The sequence below is a fragment of the Lactuca saligna genome, chromosome 6, assembly GCF_052625555.1.
Source record: "Lactuca saligna cultivar CGN05327 chromosome 6, ASM5262555v1, whole genome shotgun sequence".
Lineage (NCBI taxonomy): Eukaryota > Viridiplantae > Streptophyta > Magnoliopsida > Asterales > Asteraceae > Lactuca > Lactuca saligna.
In genome coordinates, this window is record NC_136422.1 from 9,217,241 (window position 1) to 9,230,542 (window position 13,302).

The 13,302-nt window shown below is 36.7% G+C and overlaps 1 protein-coding gene across 2 annotated transcripts; it reads right to left on the reverse strand.

Annotated features, from left to right (window-relative positions):
* Positions 1-1,901: 1,901 nt before the first annotated feature.
* LOC145003234 (uncharacterized) lies at positions 1,902-10,654 on the reverse strand. 2 transcript variants are annotated; one of them, XR_013661894.1, is made up of 6 exons: positions 10,542-10,654; positions 9,652-9,739; positions 9,067-9,138; positions 7,446-8,674; positions 2,522-2,609; positions 1,908-2,008 (listed from the first exon to the last, which is right to left on the reverse strand). XR_013661894.1 is itself a non-coding variant. In XM_078962362.1 (5 exons), exons 4-5 carry the CDS (start codon positions 8,668-8,670, stop codon positions 1,989-1,991), a joined length of 1,245 nt encoding a protein of 414 aa, XP_078818488.1. In that variant the 5' UTR covers positions 8,671-8,674; positions 9,067-9,138; positions 9,652-9,739; positions 10,542-10,654; the 3' UTR covers positions 1,902-1,988. The 2 variants fall into 2 exon arrangements, 1 of the variants encoding a protein (XP_078818488.1); XM_078962362.1 differs by lacking the exon at positions 2,522-2,609 and having other exon boundaries at positions 1,902-2,008.
* Positions 10,655-13,302: the final 2,648 nt, after the last annotated feature.

Below are 13,302 nucleotides of genomic sequence, written 5' to 3' on the forward strand. Positions count from 1 at the left end.
CACACTTGACTCCTAGGACGTGCCACGAAACACTCGATGATCTTCCTGATAGAGACCAAGCAACTCCAAATATCTCGAATCTCAGATGAAATCCTCAGAACTTCCCAACGTGACTGCCTCTAGTTATCCAAATCTCATACCAACACACTACCGAACTTCTCGACTGTCCCAAATTAGTCGTGACCCTCAGTCTGAAATAATGAACCATCACATACCTCATCTCTGATTCCTCAACCAACATTCCAACGTGTGGATTATCATAAAAGCAAGAGACCTCACTCTCATAGTCGATGTCCAATGTAAACAATGAGTGTCACTACCCCAATATACTTAGCTTAATTACCTAAAATTGCTGCTAACATATGCCCTACTGTAGTCAACTAAGGCATATCCTAGTCCTTATCCATTTCACTCTCCACTGACGACTCTCTTATGGTATAAGAAATACCTCGCAACAGACGCACTACAAAATACTCTGTGACGATATCGCAACTAAGTGCTACCCCCACGGGGTTTACCTCTAAACTCTGAAATTAGAAGCTCGTTATCTCTTTCATTCCACATGGAAAACGGAAATAGTATAACTCTCATCACAGAAAGTGACATCTCCACCATCAACCGGTCACTCAACCCTGACTGCAGCCCTCCAAATGTATCATCTCCATTATTCCTCGAGTTCTACGACTCCAACTGGCACCTCACCAGTCACACTCCTCGAAATTGAAATTCAAATTTTCTTGTAAGGTACAACTAGTGAAGCTCCATTTCCATGGCCCTCTGGCCCCACCATTTACCATACCAATTCTCAGTCTGATCACTCATCATCGGGTGACTGGTAAAAACGGAAGCACCCTCTGCTACGAATCATGGTACTCGAACATTGTTATCTCCCCTCAACATGCTATTTAGAACCTTTGGAATTTCCCCTTATTTCGAGTATGGGTCATATGCTTTCAGTAGTACGGTCGCATATTACCTGCCACATCTACCATACTTTCCACACGGGTCGTTCCAGATTTTCTAAGTAGCTGCTCAATCTTCTCGGTCGCCAATACCATTGCACATGTTCTCCCTCCAGCGAATACTCACCTCTAAACAACATACTTATCGGACTAAATTATCTCCCTAGGCTTTTCCCAGGTTCTCAAACTTCTCTGCCATCAGCCGCTGAAGAATTTCTCATGATGCCAACCATCTACCTCTTAAATACCGTTATATTTGCTTAGTAGCTGACTCTTATCATTCAAGATTTCCACAAAGCAAGCAACATTCGGGCATCTAAATCCCTCAAGCCAAGAGAGGTGGGGTTACCTGAGAGAGGAGTTAGATACCCACGAGAGAGGAGTTAGATACCCACGAGAGGTGGGGTTACCTGAGTCAGCGGTGCCTTTTGAGTTATGGATAGAGCGAGTAGAGTTATATGACATAGTGGTTTTACGAGTCATGGTATTTTGAGTTAAGTATCTCATAATATAAGCAAGTAATGGTATTTTGGGAAATCACCATTTGGGCTTTGGCTGATTGTACACACTACTCCGTCTCGTTTTCTTTTAAAAAACTCTTACTCCTTTTAGAAAAATCTTTTCTCTTTAGAATATTTTCTCAAATCCTCAACTTGAGTCCAGATATACCCGAGAGTACATCCAAATCCCTCAAGCCAAGGCTTTGATACCAACTTGTAACACCGTAAATTTCCAAACAATTTTTTCGTTTTTAAATCACATAAAACTCAACGTCATATGTAAGACCCCATTCACTAAAATTACCATAAAGCCAAACATGCTACATGCATATTCATAATTATAATTCACACTAGTGGTCTAAATACAAAAGCATGGATACAAACCAACTAAAAGGGTTTTTACAAAGTTTCATAACTAGTTGTATAAATACATAACTACCCAGGAATTTATAATCCATATACATATATGTATACCAAGTAAAAACGTAGTAGTGTCAACTACTCTAAGTCCTCCAACAAAGCGTGTTTACTCTGGATGCTTATCACCTGAAATAGTTAAACACTAAAAGGGATAAGTGGGCGTCACTTAGTGAGTTCAAAAATAGATACAATATAACGCTATGCCATATACATAACAATATGACAGGAACAAAAAGAAACAAAGGACAACAAAGGCTTATATGTGTATCAAATGAAGGACTTTCCAAATCAATAAACGGTTAGATTCAAAGGATTACAATAATTAAGACACAATAATTTAGGATCATAAGCATCATAAATTCCAGCCCAAGAGGCACATAAAACACAATCCCTTTTAATCATGTTGCTAGAATATACAGGCTTTCAGCCCTACCTAGCCCGAAGCCAATACCAAAGTGATACGAGTCATGCTCTACATGGTCAAAGGCACAAAGCCAATACCAAAGTGATACGAGTCATGCTCTACATGGCCAAAGGCATCAAAATCAATATCAAGTAATAACCACTTAGATCAATAACACAAGAAAGCACATTGCACATATAACACATAACATACAATTGTCCCTATATTGAACTCACTGTGCTGTAACCGAATGTTGCGATAAAATTCCTCTTTTTCTGATGAAATTACACCATCCTCAGGCCTCTAAAACCTTCAATTATACCCCTGGAGTTCATATTTCAAATTTCATAAGCAATTACTCAACTACTCTCAAGTTATGTTGTTTTCAATTTAGAAATTTTAGTTTTTGTTCTTTGTATAGCTGTCACTTGCAGATCTGTTTTACCCTTATTAAATGTCAAAATAACTAATAAATTATACATATTAATAAAATAGACTCTTATATCTTTCTAATGCCACTGACCTCACATTTTTATGATTTTTCTATAATTTACTATGAATTTTACAAAACAGCATCCTAAAGCTGTCAAAATGTTCCAAAGCTGTCAAAATTCAGCCTTACTGCACTGAACATATAGCTGTTTTCACCCCTTTTAAGTCCGGAATTAGATTTTGGTTTTAAAACAAAAATCAAAGTAGACATTCTCAGCTTTCCAGGGATATATAGCACATCTCCATACGATTTTTCTATAATTTTTGGTGATTTTTACAAAAACAGGACAATTATACCCTTTATAATTTCATTTTACCCTTTACATGATCAAACCTCATGATCAATATCACCAAGTTCTTCTTTTACAATGATAACACTGAATATTTTAGTAATCCATTCTAATTCAAATATAAACCATGGGTTTCATTATTAATTTTCACTAATTACTCTTAAACCATATGATTAATTCTCAAGTTTACATGTAGTTACTTGATTTCCATTTAAGATTCTAGGTTAATAACATAAACTCATGCCTAATTTCATTAAATCAGTGGTAAACCCACTTTGATCAAACCCTAATCTCTTAATAACTCACTAATTACAAGGGCTAATCCAAAAATTAAGAGTTCATACCTTGATTACTAGACTTGATACTTCAAGAACACTCAAAATCTTGATTTAATCTTCAAAACTTGATCAAGATTGATCATGTATGTGAAAATCTCCCATAGGGATGGTGATGAACTGAAAATGGCAGGAAAATGACTCAAAATCGTGTTTCAATGGGTAAAAACCCGAGTTGGGTCGGGTTTGACCCGGTTTGGGTACCCGTTTTACCCCTAAACACTAAAAATTGCATAACTTTTCGCTCGAAACTCCGTTTTCGATGAGGTTTTCGCCTGTACGTTTCTAACGAGATAATTTACAACTTCCAATAAAAATATCCTAGAAAAGATCTTCCAATAAAATCAGATTTAATTATTTTTAACTTAGACGTTATACTTTCGTTAATTCCGATAGTTGACTTTTTGATCGGAATCACATAAGACTTCCCTATCACCTCTAATACATTCCAAATGATTCTAAACTTAGTTTAACTTCAAATATTATAAACCTATTTCGTTAGAAATCAACGCTTAAAACCATACCGAAAATAATATATATATATATATATATATTTTTTTTTAAACGCTTACAATTCTATTTTACTATAACTACCTACTTTAAACGTTTAAAACAACATAATATATAATAATATTCATTTTTAAACTAACAATCATATGAAACATGATAATTAAACAAGGTTACTAAAGTGTATGTTACAAATACCTCCTCCTTTTGAGGATTTCGTCCCCGAAATCACGACGATTTAAACAAACGGGGATATTTTTCTCTTATGTCATTCTTATTTTCCCAAGTATAATTTGGGCCTCGATGATGTTTCCACTTGACAAGCACTAACTCCACTTCTTTATTACGCAGATCAACCGTTCTCTCATTTATAATCTCTTCAGGTTCTTCTATATATCTTAACTTATTATCCAATTTCACCTCTGATAATGGAACTGTCTCATCATAGATGCTCAAGCATTTGCGTAGATAGCTCACATGAAACACATCATGAATACCTGCCAAATCTTCCGGCAATTCCAAGCGGTATGCTTGTTTACCAACTCTCTGGATGATTTTGAAAGGACCAACAAATCTAGGACTTAGTTTTCCTTTCTTCCCAAATCGCATAATGCCTTTCCACGGGGATACTTTTAGCATTACGAAATCACCCACCTGGAATTCTATGGGTCGTCTCCTCTTTTCTGTATAGGACTTCTGTCGATCCTGGGCCGCTTTCATTCTTTCTCGTACAATTTGAATCTTGTCGGTGGTGTCTTGAATCATTTCAGGGCCTCCAAGGATCTTTTGTCCTATGTCTCGCCAACACAATGGTGTACGACATTTGCGACCATATAATGCTTCATATGGTGGCATTTTGATTGAAGCGTGGTAACTGTTATTATACGAAAATTCAACAAGAGGTAAGTATTTATCCCAGTTACCACCGAACTCCAAGACACATGCACGAAGCATATCTTCTACGGTTTGGATTGTTCTCTCTGTCTGACCATCTGTCTGGGGATGATAAGCTGTGCTGAGAGCAACTCGAGATCCCATTTCACGTTGCATACTTGCCCAAAAGTGAGAAGTGAAGCGAGTATCACGATCGGAAATGATCTTTAATGGCACACCGTGTCTTGCAACAATTTCATCCAAGTATACTTGTGCGTATTTCTCCATTGGATCCGTTTCACGCATGGCAAGAAAATGAGCGCTTTTAGTCAGGCGATCGACAATTACCCAAATGCTATCATGTTGTCTAGCAGTCTTTGGCAATTTGGTAATAAAATCCATGGACAGTTCTTCCCATTTCCATACAGGAACACTAAGACTTTCTGGGGTTCCATAAGGCTTTTGGTGCTCTGCTTTGACTTGTAAGCATACTAAGCATTCCTGTACATATCTTCCAATGTCTCTCTTTAATCCAGGCCACCAATAATCAGCTCTTACATCATAGTACATTTTACTTGTACCAGGATGTATTGAAAGTTTAGATTTATGGGCTTCATCTAAAATCTTCTGTCTTAATCCACCAATCTTTGGAATCCATAGCCGATTCTTGAATACTTTTAATCCTCGCGGATCATCAAGTAAAGCATCATTATAATGTATCATCCCTTCTTTCTTCACATTTTCTGGCTTTAGGGCCTCTTCTTGCCATTTCTTTAGTTCATCTAGAATAGTGAATTTTACTGTGGTATGAGTAATAGCATAACACATACTATTACGATAAATTTTTCTGCTAAGTGCATCGGCAACTACATTGGCTTTTCCAGGATGATATAGGATTTCACAGTCATAATCTTTGATCAGCTCCATGGCTCGTTGTTGTCTCATATTCAAAGTTTGCTGACTGAATATGTACTTGAGACTTTTGTGGTCAGTAAATAATTGGCATTTTGTACCAAAAAGATAATGCCTCCAAAGTTTTAGGGCAAATACCACTGCAGCGAGTTCGAGATCATGAGTGGGATAATTCTTTTCATAATCTTTCAGTTGTCTTGAGGCATAGGCTATCACTTTGCCATGTTGCATCAACACACAACCGAGTCCCAATCTTGAAGCATCGCTGTATACGGAGAAATCATCATCACCTTCTGGGAGTGATAAGATTGGAGCATGAGTCAAAAGATCTTTTAGAGTTGAGAAAGCTTTTTCTTGGGCTTCACCCCATTCAAACTTTACTTCCTTCCTTGTAAGACTCGTGAGCGGTATGGCTATACGAGAAAAGTCTTTAATGAATCTCCGGTAATATCCCGCGAGACCCAAGAAACTACGAATTTCGGAAGCATTACGGGGCACTTCCCAATTTTGAATGGCTTCGATTTTGATAGGATCTACAGATACACCATCACTAGAAATAACATGGCCAAGAAATTGAACTTGGCGAAGCCAGAATTCACATTTCGAGAATTTAGCATATAGTTTCTCCTTTCGAAGAAGTTCTAACACCGCACGAATATGAATGGCATGATCAGATTCAGACTTGGAATAGATTAGAATATCGTCAATGAATACGATGACTGATTTATCGAGCATTGGGCGACATACCCGATTCATCATATCCATGAATACAGCAGGAGCATTTGTTAAACCAAACGGCATAACAAGGAATTCATAATGCCCATATCGAGTACGAAAAGCAGTCTTCGGCACATCCTGCTCGTGAACTTTCAACTGATGATATCCAGATCTCAAATCAATCTTCGAGAAATAGCTAACACCCTGAAGTTGATCAAATAAATCATCAATGCGAGGTAGTGGGTACTTGTTTTTGATAGTCACCTTATTCAGCTCACGATAATCAATGCACATCCGCATCGATCCGTCCTTCTTCTTGACAAACAATACAGGAGCACCCCAGGGAGAAGTACTCGGTCGGATAAAGCCTTTGTCAAGTAATTCCTGCAGTTGGATCATCATTTCTTTCATCTCTGTTGGCGCGAGACGATAAGGAGTCTTTGCAATCGGAGCAGCACCAGGCACAAGGTCAATTCGGAATTCTACTTGCCTATCCGGAGGAAGGCCAGGCAAGTCATCAGGGAAAACATCAGGATATTCGTTAACAACATGAACATCATTTACCGTTTTCTTCTCCTCTTTTGAGACATCAACTGAGTAGGCCAAATAGATAGAACACCCCTTCGATATGAATTTACGAGCTTTAAGGAAAGAGATTATTTTGAAGATTCTTTGTTCACCATAGACATAAATAGGATTCTCCCCTTCAATAGGAATGCGTACTATCTTTTCATAGCACAAGAGTTCTGCACGGTTCTTTGACAACCAGTCCATGCCGAGAATGATATCAAAGTTGGGTAGGGAGATAGGAATCAAATTGGCAAGAAAATTATAACCTTCAATTTCTATGACACAATCTCTATAGACTTTATCAACAAGTAATGATACACTTCCCGCGGTATCTACATGAAATGGTTGGGCGAGTGCATAACATGCAATTTGAAAAGAACGCGCAAATTCACGAGACACAAAAGAATCTGAGGCACCAGAATCAAATAAGATGTGAGCAGGTCTAGAATTGACGAGAAATGTACCAGTCACAACATTCGGGTCCTCGCGTGCCTCCTCTGGGGTAATCTGGAATGCACGGCCTTTAGCCTTTGGCACATCCTCCTTTTGGGTTGAAGTACCCACTGGTTGTTGAACGGAAGCTTGACTTCTCACCATTTGGCTGGTAAGAGTAGGGCAGAAACGCTTTCTGTGGCCAGTAACACCGCAAGCATAACATGTAACATTCCTCATCGGGCAAACGGGCTTCATATGACCTGTTTCTCCGCATCCATAGCAAATCACTGGTCCTTTTCCTACCCTGCATTGACCTTGGTGGCTCTTTCCACATTTCTGGCATGGTGGTGGAGCTCTCGACTGAAGAGAAAAAGATTGTGGCCGACCGCGACCACGAAAGGCGCTCTGAGATTGTACTTTTGTGCTAAGATCAGATTGAGCAGATCGACCCAATGGATTAGTTGAAACAGAAACAGTTCGATCAACACGTGGATGCTTCGGGATAGAAAGAGTGGCACCACGTATCTCTAAGTCATGCTCGCGCTTTCGGGCATACTCAACAGCTTTATCGAATGATAGAATATCCCGATTGATCACGAAATCACGGATTTCATACCGTAACCCTTCCATGAATAACTGACTTTTATCGTCTTCAGTCGGGATATACTTCGCAGCAAACCGTGCCTTTTGATTGAATTGAGTTTCATATTCGGTCACAGTCATTCCTCCTTGCTTAAGTTCGAGGAACTCCTTCTCCAGTCTTCTCCTCATATCTAGAGGACAATATTTTCCTAGAAAGCGGATTTTAAACATCTCCCAAGATAAATTCTCCTGGTCATACTCGTTAAGAGCTTCAAATGTCGCTTCCCACCAGACTAAGGCTTCTCCAATGAGCATTGCAGAAGCATAGTTAACCTTGTCTTCATTAACCACATGGGAGATACGAAATACTTTTTCTGTGTTCTGGATCCAGGTAAGAACAACAATGGGATCAAGGACACCTGAAAACTCTGTAGCACCACTACTCTTGAAAGTTTTGAATGAGGGACGTTTCGCTTTCTCTCTTGAAGACTCTCCGGTGGCTTTCTCTTTACCCTTATCACTATCCCTTTTGTGTTGTTCTAGAGTTTGTCGAATAACACCAGTAAGTTTATCCAAAAGCCGCTCCTCACGAGGGGATATTGGAGTATCTCCCTCATTAAGATGAAGATCTCCACCCACATCTGGTGTATGACTACCCTCCTGCTCAGCCATTGCTCTGAAAAAATTGGAGTAACATAACACGTAAGAATATAAGGATTTATCATTACCCAACACCCCACTTAAGTCTTTCCTATGGTTTGTATCCATATACGGACAATAAATCTGTTCATATATTGAACTTCCAACAGTTTAAGTCTAAATACCAATTCGTGGTATTTAGTTCGCTTAAACCAGTGCTCTGATACCATAATTGTAAGACCCCATTCACTAAAATTACCATAAAGCCAAACATGCTACATGCATATTCATAATTATAATTCACACTAGTGGTCTAAATACAAAAGCATGGATACAAACCAACTAAAAGGGTTTTTACAAAGTTTCATAACTAGTTGTATAAATACATAACTACCCAGGAATTTATAATCCATATACATATATGTATACCAAGTAAAAACGTAGTAGTGTCAACTACTCTAAGTCCTCCAACAAAGCGTGTTTACTCTGGATGCTTATCACCTGAAATAGTTAAACACTAAAAGGGATAAGTGGGCGTCACTTAGTGAGTTCAAAAATAGATACAATATAACGCTATGCCATATACATAACAATATGACAGGAACAAAAAGAAACAAAGGACAACAAAGGCTTATATGTGTATCAAATGAAGGACTTTCCAAATCAATAAACGGTTAGATTCAAAGGATTACAATAATTAAGACACAATAATTTAGGATCATAAGCATCATAAATTCCAGCCCAAGAGGCACATAAAACACAATCCCTTTTAATCATGTTGCTAGAATATACAGGCTTTCAGCCCTACCTAGCCCGAAGCCAATACCAAAGTGATACGAGTCATGCTCTACATGGTCAAAGGCACAAAGCCAATACCAAAGTGATACGAGTCATGCTCTACATGGCCAAAGGCATCAAAATCAATATCAAGTAATAACCACTTAGATCAATAACACAAGAAAGCACATTGCACATATAACACATAACATACAATTGTCCCTATATTGAACTCACTGTGCTGTAACCGAATGTTGCGATAAAATTCCTCTTTTTCTGATGAAATTACACCATCCTCAGGCCTCTAAAACCTTCAATTATACCCCTGGAGTTCATATTTCAAATTTCATAAGCAATTACTCAACTACTCTCAAGTTATGTTGTTTTCAATTTAGAAATTTTAGTTTTTGTTCTTTGTATAGCTGTCACTTGCAGATCTGTTTTACCCTTATTAAATGTCAAAATAACTAATAAATTATACATATTAATAAAATAGACTCTTATATCTTTCTAATGCCACTGACCTCACATTTTTATGATTTTTCTATAATTTACTATGAATTTTACAAAACAGCATCCTAAAGCTGTCAAAATGTTCCAAAGCTGTCAAAATTCAGCCTTACTGCACTGAACATATAGCTGTTTTCACCCCTTTTAAGTCCGGAATTAGATTTTGGTTTTAAAACAAAAATCAAAGTAGACATTCTCAGCTTTCCAGGGATATATAGCACATCTCCATACGATTTTTCTATAATTTTTGGTGATTTTTACAAAAACAGGACAATTATACCCTTTATAATTTCATTTTACCCTTTACATGATCAAACCTCATGATCAATATCACCAAGTTCTTCTTTTACAATGATAACACTGAATATTTTAGTAATCCATTCTAATTCAAATATAAACCATGGGTTTCATTATTAATTTTCACTAATTACTCTTAAACCATATGATTAATTCTCAAGTTTACATGTAGTTACTTGATTTCCATTTAAGATTCTAGGTTAATAACATAAACTCATGCCTAATTTCATTAAATCAGTGGTAAACCCACTTTGATCAAACCCTAATCTCTTAATAACTCACTAATTACAAGGGCTAATCCAAAAATTAAGAGTTCATACCTTGATTACTAGACTTGATACTTCAAGAACACTCAAAATCTTGATTTAATCTTCAAAACTTGATCAAGATTGATCATGTATGTGAAAATCTCCCATAGGGATGGTGATGAACTGAAAATGGCAGGAAAATGACTCAAAATCGTGTTTCAATGGGTAAAAACCCGAGTTGGGTCGGGTTTGACCCGGTTTGGGTACCCGTTTTACCCCTAAACACTAAAAATTGCATAACTTTTCGCTCGAAACTCCGTTTTCGATGAGGTTTTCGCCTGTACGTTTCTAACGAGATAATTTACAACTTCCAATAAAAATATCCTAGAAAAGATCTTCCAATAAAATCAGATTTAATTATTTTTAACTTAGACGTTATACTTTCGTTAATTCCGATAGTTGACTTTTTGATCGGAATCACATAAGACTTCCCTATCACCTCTAATACATTCCAAATGATTCTAAACTTAGTTTAACTTCAAATATTATAAACCTATTTCGTTAGAAATCAACGCTTAAAACCATACCGAAAATAATATATATATATATATATATATTTTTTTTTAAACGCTTACAATTCTATTTTACTATAACTACCTACTTTAAACGTTTAAAACAACATAATATATAATAATATTCATTTTTAAACTAACAATCATATGAAACATGATAATTAAACAAGGTTACTAAAGTGTATGTTACATCATATTTTCTCAAAACCACAATGTATCAATTTTCAAAAGCCCAAATCAACAAAACAACTGATAGTATCTCATAATCCTTAAACATAATCTCGAATAGGTATGTATAATCCTTAAACATAACACGGTAAGCACGAAGCTTAGTGAGTTCCCTAAAATACCACATACACAATAATAAGCCTCTTATGGCTATAGCTCGGCATGGACCCTCCGGTCATGTGCCTCGTTGAGGACGCTATGGTCTCACGACTCGGTGTGGACCCTCTGATCATGTGTCTCAATGAATACCCTCTGGTCTCACAACTCGGGTTGGACCCTCCAGTCATGTAACTCAGTGAAGACCCTCTAGTCTCACAGCTCGGGTTGGACCCTCTAATCCTATATCTCAGCGAGGACCATCCGGTCTCACAAATCAGTTTGGACCCTCCGGTCCTAACTCAGTAAAGCACAGAATAATATAGCATATATCACAAAGACAAAATGCATAATATCACATAACTCAATATAAACACATAGGACCCTCCAGTCGATAACTCAAATAAGAACCTCCGGTCACACAATATTACCGCTCAGGTAAGTATGGTGAAAAGACTCACCTCGTAAGTAAGAAAGTAGATCTAGCACCACACGAATAGTCTAGACTTCGCCTACATAATATAATTATCTTCAATAAAAAATTGGTAATAACCACTCCGAGATGTTAAGCTAATTCCTCCACTGTCCTCGAAAGGGTGAAAAGACCATTTTACCCCTTCATGGTTTCCAAGGTCCACAGTTGAACAACCCTAAAACTCAACGTAAGTCAACGCTCAAGTTAACAGTCCTTGTTGACTAAACTCGTCGAGTTCATCTAGGTGACTCTTCGAGTTCATCATGTTCTCAGAAAAGTTGGGAAATCTCAACCCAACTCGCCGAGTTGTTTCATCAACTCATCGAGTTCCTGCACGCATCCAAAAGACCAGGGAAATCTCAACCCAACTCGTCGAGTTCCTACACTCGTTGAGTTCATCCTATCAGATGGTAGAGTTTCGGGATTTTTGGCCTAGATTTGATTGGAATCACTACTACAAACTGTTTTGCATCATTAAATCTGTTTTTTATGATATGGTAGTTATTATATTCATCTAATAACAAGATAATTGTCAAAGTTTTAAAGTAATTGTTGGTTTATATGATAAACATAGTCATTTATAAATTGTTCATTTGATATTATCTTGATTTATGAGTTTAGTTAGATCAATCATGAGTTATATGATTAAGTTATTTGTTGAAATTGATCTGAATGATTTTAATGACTTCCATAACTTGTCCTCAAGTTATGAAAAATGAAAAGTCTCATCCATTAAAATAACATCTAGCTCATAAGTTATGAATTCCAAGAGCCTTTAAAAGATAGTTGTTAAAATTCTTATAAAAATTGTTAGTTTATATGTTAAGCTAACTACTTGTATCATTTAATTTGGAACTGTTTTGCCTTATGAGTTAGTTTAGATCGTGATTAAAATTATATGATAATTTTCCTTGTTAGAATTGATCTAAATGTTTTTTAATAAGTTCCATAACTTGTCCTCAAGTTATGGAACATGTAAAGTGTTTTCATTAATGTTTTTTTGATGAACTCCGTAACTTGTCCTCAAGTTATAGAAAATCAAGAGTCTTTTCATAAAACCAACATTAACTATAAGTTACGCATATGAAGAGTTTTGACAAGTTTCAAAACTTTCCCTCAAGTTTTGGAATTTGTAAATTCTCACTAATGAAACTTTAATTCCAAACCCTAGAGTTATAAAAGTTAAAATTCAACCCTTGTACTTTATAATATTATAGGTTTAATAATATATATATATATATATATATATATATATATATATATATATATATATATATATATATATAAAGACAAGTCAGTCTTACCGTTAGTAAGCCTCATTCATGAAGTCGATCTATAAGGGGGTATATAAGGTTACTGCCTATAAAATGGTTGTTTAATGGGTCTCCACTCTCACCCACCACTTCCTTAACTAGTGGAGCATCGTTAGCCAAACGGGTAGGATAGGATATGAATTCTCATT